We start from the raw sequence: 12,459 nt of genomic DNA on the forward strand, positions 1-12,459 counted from the left end.
TGAGTGCATCGTGGCTCCTTACAGCAAACCACCTCTGTGCGCGCGTGTCTTGGCCGGCCGTACGTCTGTCTCCCTCCGTGTCCCTGCATCCCGGGCGCTTCGCTCCGCATCCTCCCAGTGCTCTCATCTTCGCAGCCTTTGGGTACCAATCTCTCCCCGCATCATCTTCTGGAAAGTCCTCACCTCCCCCCCCCCAAGTCTGCGGGACACCCCTTTACACCCCTTGCTACCCCTGTGCCCCCCCCCACTTTTTCCCCTGCCTCTCTCCCTTCTCCCTGGGCTGCCCCCCCCCCTTTGCACCCACCTTATGGGTGCCCCCCTGACCCACAGCTCCCCCCCTTCCTGGGGTCTCCCCCCAATCCCCCCCCCTCTTTTTTTTTTTTTTTTTTTTTTTTTTTTGACACCGGTTCCCGGGCGGGGCGGCCGCCGCCGTGCGGCCAATGGGCGCGGGGGGGGAAGGCGGGGAAGGGACCGGGGGGGGCGCGGCCGCCGGGGCCGCCGCATTTAGCGGCCGGGGCGGGAGGCGGCGGAGCCGGGGTTGGGAGAGAAGCATGGAGCGGGCGGCGGGACCGGGACCGGGACCGGGACCGGGACCGGGACCGGGACCGAGCCCAGCGCTGGCCGCCTCGCTGGCCGAGGGGCTCATTAAATCCCCGCGGCCGTTGATGAAGAAGCAGGCGGTGAAACGGCACCACCATAAACACAACCTCAAACACCGCTACGAGTTCCTGGAAACGTTAGGGAAAGGCACCTACGGGAAGGTGAAAAAAGCCCGGGAGCGCTCCGGTAAACTGGTAAGGATTTCTCCGTCTCCGGTGCATCCTCCCCGGGAGCCGGAGCATCCCCCAGCGGTCCCGCTGCGGTCCCCCCGGCCCCGGTTCTCCGGTAACCGGGAAGGCTCAGCCCTCACCCGGCCCCGTTCCCGGTGCAGCGTGCGGGGAGGTTGCGGTGCTGCCGGGCCCGGGCTGAAGGATGGGGGGAGCCCGGAGGGGCCTCGCATCCCCCCCCGGGAGGGGACTGCAGCTTCTTTTGCCCACTTGACCGTGTCAGGCTTCCTGGGGGAAAGGAGCCTGCAGATATCCGGCAGCGCAGAGCAAACATTGCACTTGAGTCTGAAGGGTTGGGTTTTTTTTTTTCCCCTTCCTCTTGCCCTGGTTCTCGGTTGGTTTTGCCTCTTGGCTCTCGGCAGCGGTGGGTGTGCGGCACACAAACAAAGCCGAGCCCCCCCGAGCGTCTGATTGAAACCGTGACTCAGTCCATCGACGCCTCAGCCCCTCCGAAACAAGTGGCTCCGTGCAACGCACGGCTCGACCCCGCAGCACGGCCATCCAGCGTGCTGGAAGTGTGCAGGGCAAGGTGGGGGACCCCCACCCCCCAGGAAAGCGGGGTGCTGCTCTTCTGGCAGGCTTGTCCTTTAGGAATCTGCAAGGGTTCGAAGGGCAAACTTGAGTGTGATTTCCTTGCCCCTGTTCGGTCCCGAGCACCCTGCGGTGTGGGATGGGACCCAAGAAAGGCGGTTGAACGCCAGCCCGTCTTGAGACCGTGGGTGAGCAACGAGGGTCCACCTGTGAGCGGCGAGACTGGCCCAGTAAGGCTCTGTGGGCTGAGCAGAAGAGCAGGGCGTGAGATTGGATCACTAACGTGCCACTGAGGCACGTCAAGGAAAACAACCGTAAATCTGAGAGGTTTTCTTGTGTAAGGCGACAGCTCTTAATTAAATCAGATCTGCCATTTCCATTAGCCTATCTGGTTCTGAAGAAGCTGCTGTTTTGCTGCATAATCAGGGCCTTGAAATGCAGCTTCCACCCACAGACCTAGAAGGGTCCCTCCCCTCGGGATGGGCGAGAAGACTTGGATTTCCCTGTCTGCACCTAACAAAGCTTGTGCGGGGAATCTCTGACCTGCCAGAAAACTTACCTATCTGGGGAAGCCCCTTAGGACAGGGACTCGTTTGTCTAGCAGCATTGGTCTATTATAATGCAAATTAAATACACAGGCCAATGACTCCTCAATAAATGCTGGAGATAGTCAAAGGCTTGACTAACTAGCACCTCAGCGAGCTGGCCATGTAGGAACAGGAGGCTTAACCGCAAATCTCTCCTCTTCCCACAAATTCTTTCTTGTAGCACTCAGCATTTCCGGACCTGTTTAATCTTTAGGCTTATCCTGAGCTGGGTTGTTATTTGCTCCTTCTCTAAGTGGCTTTCACTTCCTAAACACCGAGGTGTGAGAGCAGGTACTGCTGCCTCCACCAGTTACCCCTCGTGGGCTGTGGGGATCCGACCTTACCGGCTGAGGCTGTAAAGCTGGAGCTGCTCTGTGCATGGTTTTTGCCTCTGGCTAATCAGAAACTGCCTCTGTCAGATGCACTGAATATTGAACCATCTGGTTTTACTGCCTGGCTTTCTTTTTGCCTCTGAATTTTAACCAACCTACCTGGACTTAGCTTGGAGCAAGGTGTGTCTGATCAGTTGGTAGACTGCAGGGAAGACCAGGCTCCCACAGCTGAAGGATTTTTGGGGACTTCCATGAACCTTCTTTGTCTGAAAATAAACCTTGTTTTCTGGTTAGAAATCCTTTAGGTGAAATGATGCTCACACCTTTTAGTGGGTACTTCTGCTGAGTGCCCTTCCCAGTCCTTGCAAAATTGTTGTGCCCCTGAAATATCAGGCAGGTGGGGAGAGAGTTGCTGGTTCTTTTTCCTTTCCTTTTTTTTTTTTGTTTGTTTTCTTTTTCCCTGCATCTTTTGGTTTGAATATTTAGTAATGTGTGCCGTGGTGGTGCAAATTGGCTCCTGCACCTGTTTGCATGGCAGCATCTGGCCTTTTTTTCTCCCAGCCTGGTGTTTCTCCCAGCTTGGTTCCCAAGCCCTGGCCTGCAGCCAAGTCAAATAGAAAGAGGGACCTCCTGTGGGACTCGCTTGCGGTGTCAGAAACGTAGTTGTGGGCTTGCGTGGTGTCAAGGGGAAGGCAGCACCTGGAATATTCCAAAGCAGCAAAGTCTCTTTTGATCTCCAGTAAGGGGTGAACCCCGGTCTCTTCCGTAGTGGGTTGTAATCCATATTTCATGGAGCATGAAATGCTGCACTTGCAATCTGGAACAACTTCTAAAGTGCTGCCTGGGGTTGTAGCTTAATGCATCTTTCAGCAGCTGCTGAAAATACCTGTTCTGCCCCCAAAAAACTTTTAATTAAAAGCCTTTTTGACTTGGAAAGTACTCTCGAGTTCTCTAGTCTCCTGCAGCGGGACTTCTTGGGGCTGGTTCCTGCAGGAGATTCTTCTCATAGCGTTGATGGTGGAGGCAGTGTGGAGGCTGTGGCAGTGTCTGCCCCTGAAGCTGCTGGTCCCCATCTCCAGGGTGGCCGGGCACAGGCTTTTGTGTCTCGAGGGGAGATCCTCTGCTGTCAGCCTTCTTGGGTAGGGGGTGTTTCGGAACAAAGCCGCTTCTCAGCACCCCTGGGGAAGGATGGGATGGCCAAGGGATTAGCCTCCCCGGCAGGGTTTGACAGGCAGATAAATCATCCCACCCTGAGTGGCTGGTTCAGTCTCTGTCGTATGAGATGTGGACCCTAACGGTGCCGTACCCTCGCTGTGCCTGCCTGCGGGCAGCACTCACAAGAAGGAGAGCCCCAGGGCTCTAGCAGCACCCTAAACCTGCTCTCTGCTGCAGCCCTGACTCCGGGGCTGCCTTGGAGGTCACTAACTGCCAGGCTCGTAGGCAAGGGCGTTCTCCAGCACTCTGCTGAATACAGCCGGTGGCATCTCCTAAGCCTTCCTGTGCTGGCAGCCTGGGGCCACTTTGTCTTTTTAAGGACAGTGGATCTTGCCCTAAGCCGCAGCTCAGCGGTGTATGTGAGTGAGCGTCTTGGTCAGCGAGCAAATGTGCTGCATACACCCCAAAATGCTGAAGCTGTTGGGCTGGATGTCAGGCTTTATGGGGGGAGATGAATAGAGTGAGTCAACAGGAATTTGGGAGGGCAGGAGCAGGCTGACTTGCTGCATAAAGGCTTTGCCCGCATGCTAGCGGGGGTCAGGTAATCAGGGGCTGGAGCAAAAAATTGTTAAACTTTAACCTGTTAACCTAGCGCAAAGGTTGGGGAAAAGAATACCTGGCTTTCAAGAAGCTATTAAGTGCTTTCAGTATTGCTTTGTACAGAAACTTGGGCCTGGGTTATTGAACTTCCCTTGGCCAGAGTCCATTCTGCTTGGTTGCTTCAACCCTTGGGGCTGGTGCAGGCACAGCGCACAGGAGGCAACCCCTGCCCTGGCCAGTGCTGGCCTGAAGTGGCCCAGTGCAGCAGAGATGTGCTCTGGGGCCAAAGGGACCCCATCGGCCACCTCTCACGTGCCCGTCTGAGCCCTTAACGTGGGCATGTCCTTCTCCCGTGAAGACGCTGATGTGGCAGCTGAGATCTCACCGCTTTAGCGTCTGGTGACTTGCTGTGAGTGCTTAGCAAGGGTCGCAAACTTGCTCTGAGCCTTTTGCTGCTTGGTGGGCTAGGTCTTGAGGAGCAATGTTTCCCACTCCCCTAAATCAGAGGGAGACGAGGCCGAGCATCCATGCCGCACAGCCGAAGGCGGACGGGGGTCCCTGTGCGGCGCAGCCATGAGCATCGCTCCTGTGCTGGCAGCTGGAGCCGGCGGGTGTCTGTGGCCCCTCTCCCCGTTGCTGGGAGACCGGTGTGGGGGTCCCTTTACAGGATTAATGCTGTTCCACATTCTTGTCTGATAGAAAAAAAGAGGTTCTGCTGGATTCAGTTGTAAATTCAACCCTAGGAGCACATTGTCTCTTCCCAGCCCCTTTGAAAGAGGATTAGAAGGCATCTATTCTCCAGCACTTACTCTTCTTTCTCCTCCCCTTTCAATTTCCTTGTAGAGGATAACTTGAAAACCCAAGTGAAAGCCTGGAAAGCGGCTCGCATCGTCGGCGCTGGGTCTCCCAGCGGCTGGAGCACAGTCCTGTGCCTAGGAGGAATCTACTCTTTAATACCAAACTTTCTCTTACCTCTGCATAATCAGCTCCTTGAAATAAGTATTAGCGAGGAAAATGAAACCTGGTTTTTGGTTTGTTTTTTTTTTTTTTTTTTCATTTGCACGACCCCAAGAAGACGTTGTTGTTGTTATCTTCCAAGTCATGTGTGCAGGTCACATTCCTTTAGCTGGCCGCGGTCCAGCAGCGGCTGTAGCCTGGGACACAATTCCTGTAAGCCACAGCACATAAATGAGGAGCAGGGCTGCGCTACCTGTGGAAGGAGCTGGCAGCAGGTTTCTCTTGGGAGGGAGGCGGGGGGGAGCTTCTCCCTTGTGCACAGCAACAGGACTTGGAGAGAATAAAAACCTAATTGATAAAGTTTACTTTTATTGGAGTTGCTTCAGCGGAGGCGTGCAGCATGGCTCTCTGATACAGCGTGCCTGGGTGGAGAAGCTGGGCCATTGATCTCTGGCTTGTGAGCCCCTTCCCGAAAGAGGGGGGTGGGTTTCTTGCTCTGCAACAGGCTTTGGGAAGCCACAATGCTCCTGACCCCAACAGCCGGGTGACCCTCTGTGCATGTTCTCATCCGCAGGTGGCTATCAAGTCAATCCGGAAAGACAAAATCAAGGATGAACAGGACCTTGTCCATATCCGGAGAGAGATTGAGATCATGTCCTCCCTCAACCACCCCCACATCATTGCTGTCCACGAAGGTGAGCCCTCCTCTCCCTCCCCTTCCCAGCAGCATCCCCGAACGGAGCCTTTGGGGTACCGGGGCAGGCTCTGCAGCAGTGAGGTTAGTGCTTGCTGCTCTCCTCCCTCTGCTCGTTCAGAGCAGAAGCTGTTTGCCGTTGCCTGTGCCGGACCGGTGACTCAGCGCCGGCAGGGAGAGCGGATGCTGCCGGGCTGTGGTTTCCCCACCGCAGTCCCCTGCCTGCGTGCAGAGCAGCGGCGAGGGGAAATACCTGCTCCAGAAATAGCCGCTTCCCGTCCCGTCCCCTCCTGCCTGGAGAGGGAAGCTGCCGGCTCCAAAAGTTTACGCAGTCTTTTGAGGCTGGAAGCGAGAGGCTGCTGGCGAGAGGCTGTGCCATGGAGGGGAGCCGGTGGCCGGGGTCCCCCGCGAAGCCCAGTTCCATGTGGGCTCTGGTTGTGCTGGATGCTCGCCCCAGCCATGACAAGTGCCGGAGCAGCGGGAATCTCTGTGGGTCTGGTCTCAGCTAGGGGCAGGAGCTAATCTCAGTACTGGAGTCCTTCTCATTCCCTCCCCTGGGGCAGAGGAAAACCAAACTGCAGGGTGCTGGGAGAGGTCCTGGTGCTGCTGGGCTTGGCTTAATGGCCAGGGCTGGGCTTTGCTCCCAGGGTGTTGGGGCAGCGCCAATCAAAGGGGAATTTCTCAAGTTTTACCTACGACCAGACTTAGAGCAACTCTCCAGCTGGATCAGCCTTCGCTTAAATGCCGAGTCCTTTGGCTGCAAACCTGGCGTGCCCCGTGCTCTTCCTCAGGGCTGGGGTTCGTTGCGCTGTGCTGGCGTGTGGTCGGTGCCTGCGTTATCGCCGCCTCGCTGGTGTATGTGAGGTATCCATGTCCTCTAAACAAAAGCAAGTGGATTGGCGGTTCATACGCAGCAGCGTTTGCAAGGACTGAGTCACGCTGACTGCTGGAATTCAAAAATATTGAGGTAGCTTTCTGCAAACAGGAAGAAAATGCTCCGTCTCTTGGCTTGAGCCGGAGCCTTGTTGGGAGCAATGGGAACACGCAGAAAGGCCACCCGGCTGCGCCAGCCAGTAGCTCCGTCGCCTTCCCCCTTGGCAGGGCTCTATCTAGCAAAGAACCACACGTCTCAGTCACCTTCTGGCAGAGCAGAGCCCTTTCTCCTGTGCTCTGCGGCTGCACAGGCTGCTTGGCCAGCAGCCCCGGTGGCACTGTGGGGTGCGGGTGGCAGCTCTGGCCGTCCCCCTCCGACCTGCAGGTACCTGCAGGAACCCCGACACCCTCTGTTTTGCTAAACTGAGGGCACAGGCAGTGGGGCAGGCAGTGTGTTAGTCGGTCAGTGCTCCGCCTGCTCATTAAAAGACACATGCTAACGAGAAGTCCCTTAGCTCTGAGCATCCCTCCTAACAGCCTGTGGCTTCCCGTCTCCGCACAGTGTTTGAGAACAGCAGCAAGATCGTCATCGTGATGGAGTACGCCAGCAAGGGGGACCTGTATGACTACATCAGCGAGCGGCAGCGGCTGACGGAGCAGGAGGCACGCCACTTCTTCAGGCAGGTCGTGTCGGCCGTCTACTACTGCCACAAGGTGGGTCGGCACCGCGTTTCCCACTGCCTTCCCGGGGGGAGAGCGGGGGGATCGGCTCCTGTGTGCTCGGCAGGGCCAGCTCCGGGCAGAGGAGCAGCAGCCGGGGCTGGGTAGGGATCCAGTGCCCGATGGGGAAGCTCAGCCTGGGCTGGGAGGTGAAGGGAACTCGTGGCCGTTGGCCTTTCCCAGGAGAGGGGTTGATCCTGCCACTGATCTGGAGGGTGCAGCTGCCCTTGGGCTTGCAGGGAGGCAGTGCCCAAGCAGCCTTTGGGAATTCCTTGCCTTGGCTTTCCTCTGCTGCACTGTGGGGCTGGCTAACCCCACCAGAGAGTCACCGACTCCCATCCCACCTGCCCAGAGGGAGATGCCCAGGGCTGTGTCTGCCAGGGCTGAAGGCAGAGCCCTGGCTCACCCTTCTTGTCCCCTGAAAGGGATGTAAAGCTATAGGGCCCTGCCTGGGGCTGTGGGATGAGCTGTGCCTGCCCTGGAAGGACCCTCGAGCCTGTGGGTCTCCCTGGAGGATGCTCAAAGGCCATGCCTTGGTCCTGGGTACCCGCATGCCCTTGGCACGAAAGGGGGTGTTGCAGGGCACCTCCTGAACCCAAAGGAAACTGGGGTCTTGCTTAGCTGGGAAGCAGAAGGTCCCGGCAAAGCACGGAGCTGTGCCGACCGTGCCCTGGCAGGAGCTGGCACCAGCCGCTCTCACGGGTGTGTGGCTGGGGAGGGTGCAGGAGCCCAGCACGGCGCCTGGCGCTGGTGCGGGGTGCCACCCTGCTCACTTTCCTGAGCAGCACAGAGGGCTGGTAGCACCCATGTCGGGACATGGTTTACAGCCTGTCGTCAATGCATCCAGGGTTATTAACCGCTCCTCTGATTGCTGTCATCATGTCCTGTTTGCATGCCGCTGTGCCGGTGAACGGCAGTGACCTCCCCGTGTTGCCCGACTTTCCCTTCCTCAAACAGGCTGTAAACTAAACCCGGCTCTCCCTTCTCTCGTGCAGAACGGGATCGTTCACAGGGACCTGAAGCTGGAGAACATCCTTCTCGATACAAACGGGAACATCAAGGTGAGAGGCTGGCAGAGCCTGGCCGTGCCTTGGGTGTCACCCAGCAAAGGGGTCCGAGGGATGCTGCCCGGCGCGGATGGACCGGGGGTGGCCACAACACCCCGGTCCCCCCAGGGCATGTGCTTCTCCGCAGCTCTGGGACCGCTGGCATCGGCCTGCACTGCTGTTTTCTCAGGAGATGGGGAGCCAGGAGGGTGCCTGTACGTGCCCCCCCGCTAGCAGAGCGGGAGAGGCTGCAGAGGCAGAGCCTCCATGCTGCCTATTAAAGCCATAACGTATATCTGACTGCTGATAAGAGGGCAAAGTCTGAACGCTGAGGTCAAAGCACGACTGGCTGGATAAGAAAGGGCTCTCCCAGTGAAAGTCCTGGTCCCCCTACACGTTGGTCAGGCTGGTGCAGGGCAGCTCCTGGCTCCACTGGCCCCGAGCGATGCTTTTCGCCTCGGCCAGGAGCGCTGCAGCCGCCTGGGGAGGAAGGGCACGGCCACGGCTGGGAATCGGTGTGGTCGGTGATAAAACAGGCTGCGGGGCTTTATCTCTGTAAGGGGTAATTTTGCAATTGGGAGCTTGCAAGCAAGGACTGTACCTTCTGCTCGCTGAGAGGTGACGGGTATAATGAGGATAATGAATGCCTGTGTGCTAGGCGGAGCAGATAGGGACTGAAGCAGCCTGGTGTGGCTGTGAATGAGCTGGAGGAGAGCCCGGCAGCTTTCCCTCTAACTGCACCTTTGCAACTGCCTTTGCTCCCAGCATGATGGAGCTGGAGGGGTAGAGGTGCAGGGCGGCTGCTGCAGTGGCTGGGATGAGTTTTCTGGGAGGGGGAGAGGGGCAGGAACAGCCTCGGGGGGTGGAAAGCCAGGCAGCTGCTGCTCCCTGAGGAGACTGAGGGCACCCAGGAACAGGGTGCCAAGGGCAGACCTGGTTTCAGTCAAGCTTGCAGCTGGAGAGCTTCAGGTGGCAATGCTGCTCCACCCGCGGAAGGGAGCTTTGCTGCTTGGTAACAGCTATAAATGTCTCTCTAGATTGCAGACTTTGGCCTGTCCAACGTCTACCAGCAGGACAAACTTCTGCAGACTTACTGCGGCAGCCCTCTCTACGCATCCCCCGAAATCATCAATGGGAGGCCGTACAAGGGCCCAGAGGTAGGTTGTGTCTCGCCTCCTGTGTGCGGGAATCTCTTGCTTCCTCTTCGCTTGGACTTGGGAAAGCGCAGGGTGTTTTCCCAGGAGAGCATTGTAGGCAGAGCTCTGCCTCTGTGGTTTGGGGTAACGGGTCCCCTAAGACCAAGCGCCACGTGGCTGGTGTGTGGCAGCCACAGTGGGGCAAACGTGGTGGGATGCAGGTGGCTGGAGCTGGTCCTGCCCCACGCTCCATCCACCCCAGGAGCTGCTGCTGAGGCTCTGCTGGGGGGTCCTACCCAGCCAGGGTGGGGGCCAGGGCAGCCCGGTCCTGCTGCCCCCCCCTCCAGGCTCGTCTGTCCCTCTGGCAGGTGGACAGCTGGTCCCTGGGCGTTCTCCTCTACATCCTGGTCCATGGCACGATGCCGTTCGATGGCCATGACTACAAGACTCTGGTCAAGCAGATCACGAGCGGGGACTACCGGGAGCCCACGAAGCTGTCGGGTAAGCAGACCCCCACCACCCCGTGCACTCCCCCCTCTCTCTGCATGTTCCCTTCGGTGCCTGACCTGCCTCTTCCCCAGATGCCTGCGGGCTGATTCGGTGGATGCTGATGGTGAACCCAGAGCGCCGCGCCACCATCGAGGACATCGCCACGCATTGGTGGGTGAACTGGGGCTACAAAGTGCCCATCGGGGAGCAAGAGCTGCTGCGGGAGAGCGAGTCCCCCCTGGCCACGGTGGCAGAGTGGCTTCGCCGTTCCTCCCGGCCCCTCCTGGAGAACAGCTCCAAGGTGCGATGCTTCTTGAAGCAGCACATCCCCGGCGTGGCCCTGGAGCGGCAGCGCTCCCTCAAGAAGTCCAAGAAGGAGAACGACGTCTCCCACGCGCTGCAGGAGGTGGCCCTGGCCCCGGAGAACCCCTCCAAGTCCATTCTCAAGCGGCCCAAGGGCATCCTGAAGAAGAGAAACTCCTGCGAGCAGAAGGTGCCTGGCCCCGGCCCCTCGTCGGCAGTGCCCGTAGGAGAGGCGAGGGATGAGGATGGTGAGGTGGCTGCTGCGGGTCTCACCCGGATCCTGTCCTCCGGGATGCTGCCTTGCAACACGGGCGTTGGAGCGGTGCCCACGGCTGCGCCCAAGAAGGGAATACTGAAAAAGCCCTCGACGAGGGAGTCGGGATACTACTCATCCCTGGAGTGCTGCGAGTCTGGGGATGTTCTGGATGCGGGGAGCTTGGACCTTGATGGGAGCGTGTTTGCTGACAACCCCTCCCCAGAGCAGGGCCCCCAGGGTCTCCCTGCTCGTCGGAAAGGCATCCTCAAGCACAACGGCAAGTACTCCTCTAGCAGCACCGAGCCAGAGAGTCTCCCCGGGCAGGGTTTCGGGGGCTTCGGTGAAGTGCCCCTGCCCCAGGCTCCCCGTGCCCGCCCGTCCAGCGCCGTGAGCGAGGACAGCATCCTCTCCACGGAGTCTTTCGACCAGCTCGACCTGCCCACCCGCGTCCCCCACGGCAGCGGGGGCATGCGGGGTTGCATCTCTGCCGACAGCCTCCTCCGGCTGGAAGAGGAGGAGGAGATAGAGGAAGGGCGCAGGCTGCGCCGCTGGACTGTGACCCATTGCCGGAGTCCCCTGCAAGAAAGCAGCTTGTCCCTGGCGGGCTGTGACAATGTCACGGAGGTTTACCGGCGTGCCGTGGCCATCAGCATGAAGTTGAGCTGAAGGCACCCCCCTGGCAGGGCTCCCTGGGGTGGTGTGTGTTGGGGAGGGGGCTGAGCCCTCCGTGCCCCGGGGCTGCCGGTGCTGCTGAGCCATGTCCCATGTATTTATTTTGCAGCCTCGGGTGCAGGCGGGGAAGGGAGCTGCAGTGGCTGTGGGGCACTGGTGGGGGGATGCCCCAGGGCTAGGACATTAAATGGACCAAAGCCCTGAGTGATCCGGCCACTGCCCCTGTGGAGGGGCTGGGGGGTCCCGGAGGCTCCTCGCTGCCATCCTTCCCTTGTAAACAGGCTCATCTCACTGGGGGGAGAAACTAAAGGGTTGGGGGGATTTTTTTTTTTTTTCTTTGCACTGTTTTTTGGCTGCACAAGATAACAGATGGGGCAGGTGATATACCTCAAACAAGCTGGAGATGTAGCAGGGTGCTGGCGAGGGGCTGAAAGGTGCTGCCCTGGCTGCTCCCTGCGGGCTGGGCTCTCAGGACGTGCTGGCAAAAGGGTCCAAACTGCCCAGGCCCCGGCTCTTCCCTCTCCTGCGCTGAGAAACCCAACTGGATCTGGCCGAAACCCTGGTGTGAGAACACACTCAGATGCCAACATCTTCTTTTTTTTTTTTTTTTTTTCTTTATGTTGAAAGGAGGAAAAAAAAGTGCCTTTGAGGCACCACTTCTTTATTTATTGCCTTTGTCCAACTTGATGTAAAACTTCAGCAGCATGGGATGTGTCTGGCTCCATAATGGCCACCCAGATGTTTTTCACGGGGAGGTGCAGGTGTCTGTGCCATTGTCTCACGTGCCGCATGTCGAAGCTCCGTTGCACTATTGCCGCGTGTTCGCTGGCCCTTTCCCTTCTCCAGGGTGTGTGTGTTTTCCCGTCCTTCCTACAAAACGGTCTTGAGAAAACCATTAAATTAAAAGCAAATGGTAGATCTGAGTTGTTCTCTTGATTGCTGTGCCACTGCAGCTCGGCGCAGGCAGGGAGGTGTAATGGGGTGCTGCTACCTCGAGCTGCCTGTCCTGGTGTCTCCTGGCTCCTGTGCTGCTCCTGGCAGGATGGTGCTGTGCACAGTGCTGGGTCTCGCTCCAGTCTAGGTGAGCATGAGTTAGCTCTGGACGCATGTCCTGCAGGGTGTAACATCTCCATGCAGCGTGTGCTCCACTCGTTCAGGGCTCCAGCACGTGCCCCTTCTCCAGTGCTGAGGCTGCTGTGTGGGCTTAAACTGGTGCCTCCCCCCAGCACTGCATGGTGCTGAGCTGTGACTTGGTGTATCCCTTATGTGGGGGCTCAGCGC

At 58.5% G+C, this 12,459-nt stretch overlaps 1 protein-coding gene across 1 annotated transcript; it reads left to right on the plus strand.

Moving 5' to 3' along the window:
- The first annotated feature begins 455 nt into the window (after positions 1-455).
- NUAK2 (NUAK family kinase 2) lies at positions 456-12,101 on the plus strand. The gene is made up of 7 exons (XM_069771893.1): positions 456-794; positions 5,564-5,684; positions 7,119-7,270; positions 8,272-8,337; positions 9,360-9,479; positions 9,827-9,959; positions 10,040-12,101. Exons 1-7 carry the CDS (start codon positions 552-554, stop codon positions 11,170-11,172), a joined length of 1,968 nt encoding a protein of 655 aa, XP_069627994.1. The 5' UTR covers positions 456-551; the 3' UTR covers positions 11,173-12,101.
- The last annotated feature ends 358 nt before the right edge of the window (positions 12,102-12,459 follow it).

Source organism: Haliaeetus albicilla, chromosome 26 (genome assembly GCF_947461875.1).
Source record: "Haliaeetus albicilla chromosome 26, bHalAlb1.1, whole genome shotgun sequence".
In the NCBI taxonomy this organism is placed as follows: Eukaryota; Metazoa; Chordata; class Aves; order Accipitriformes; family Accipitridae; genus Haliaeetus; species Haliaeetus albicilla.

Coding starts and splice junctions, on each gene's coding strand:
- NUAK2 (XM_069771893.1), top strand. CDS start 552: ATGGAGCGGGCGGCGGGACCGGGACCGGGACCGGGACCGGGACCGGGA. Junction 795..5,563: donor GGGAGCGCTCCGGTAAACTG/GTAAGGATTTCT, acceptor TCTCATCCGCAG/GTGGCTATCAAGTCAATCCG. Junction 8,338..9,359: donor ATACAAACGGGAACATCAAG/GTGAGAGGCTGG, acceptor ATGTCTCTCTAG/ATTGCAGACTTTGGCCTGTC.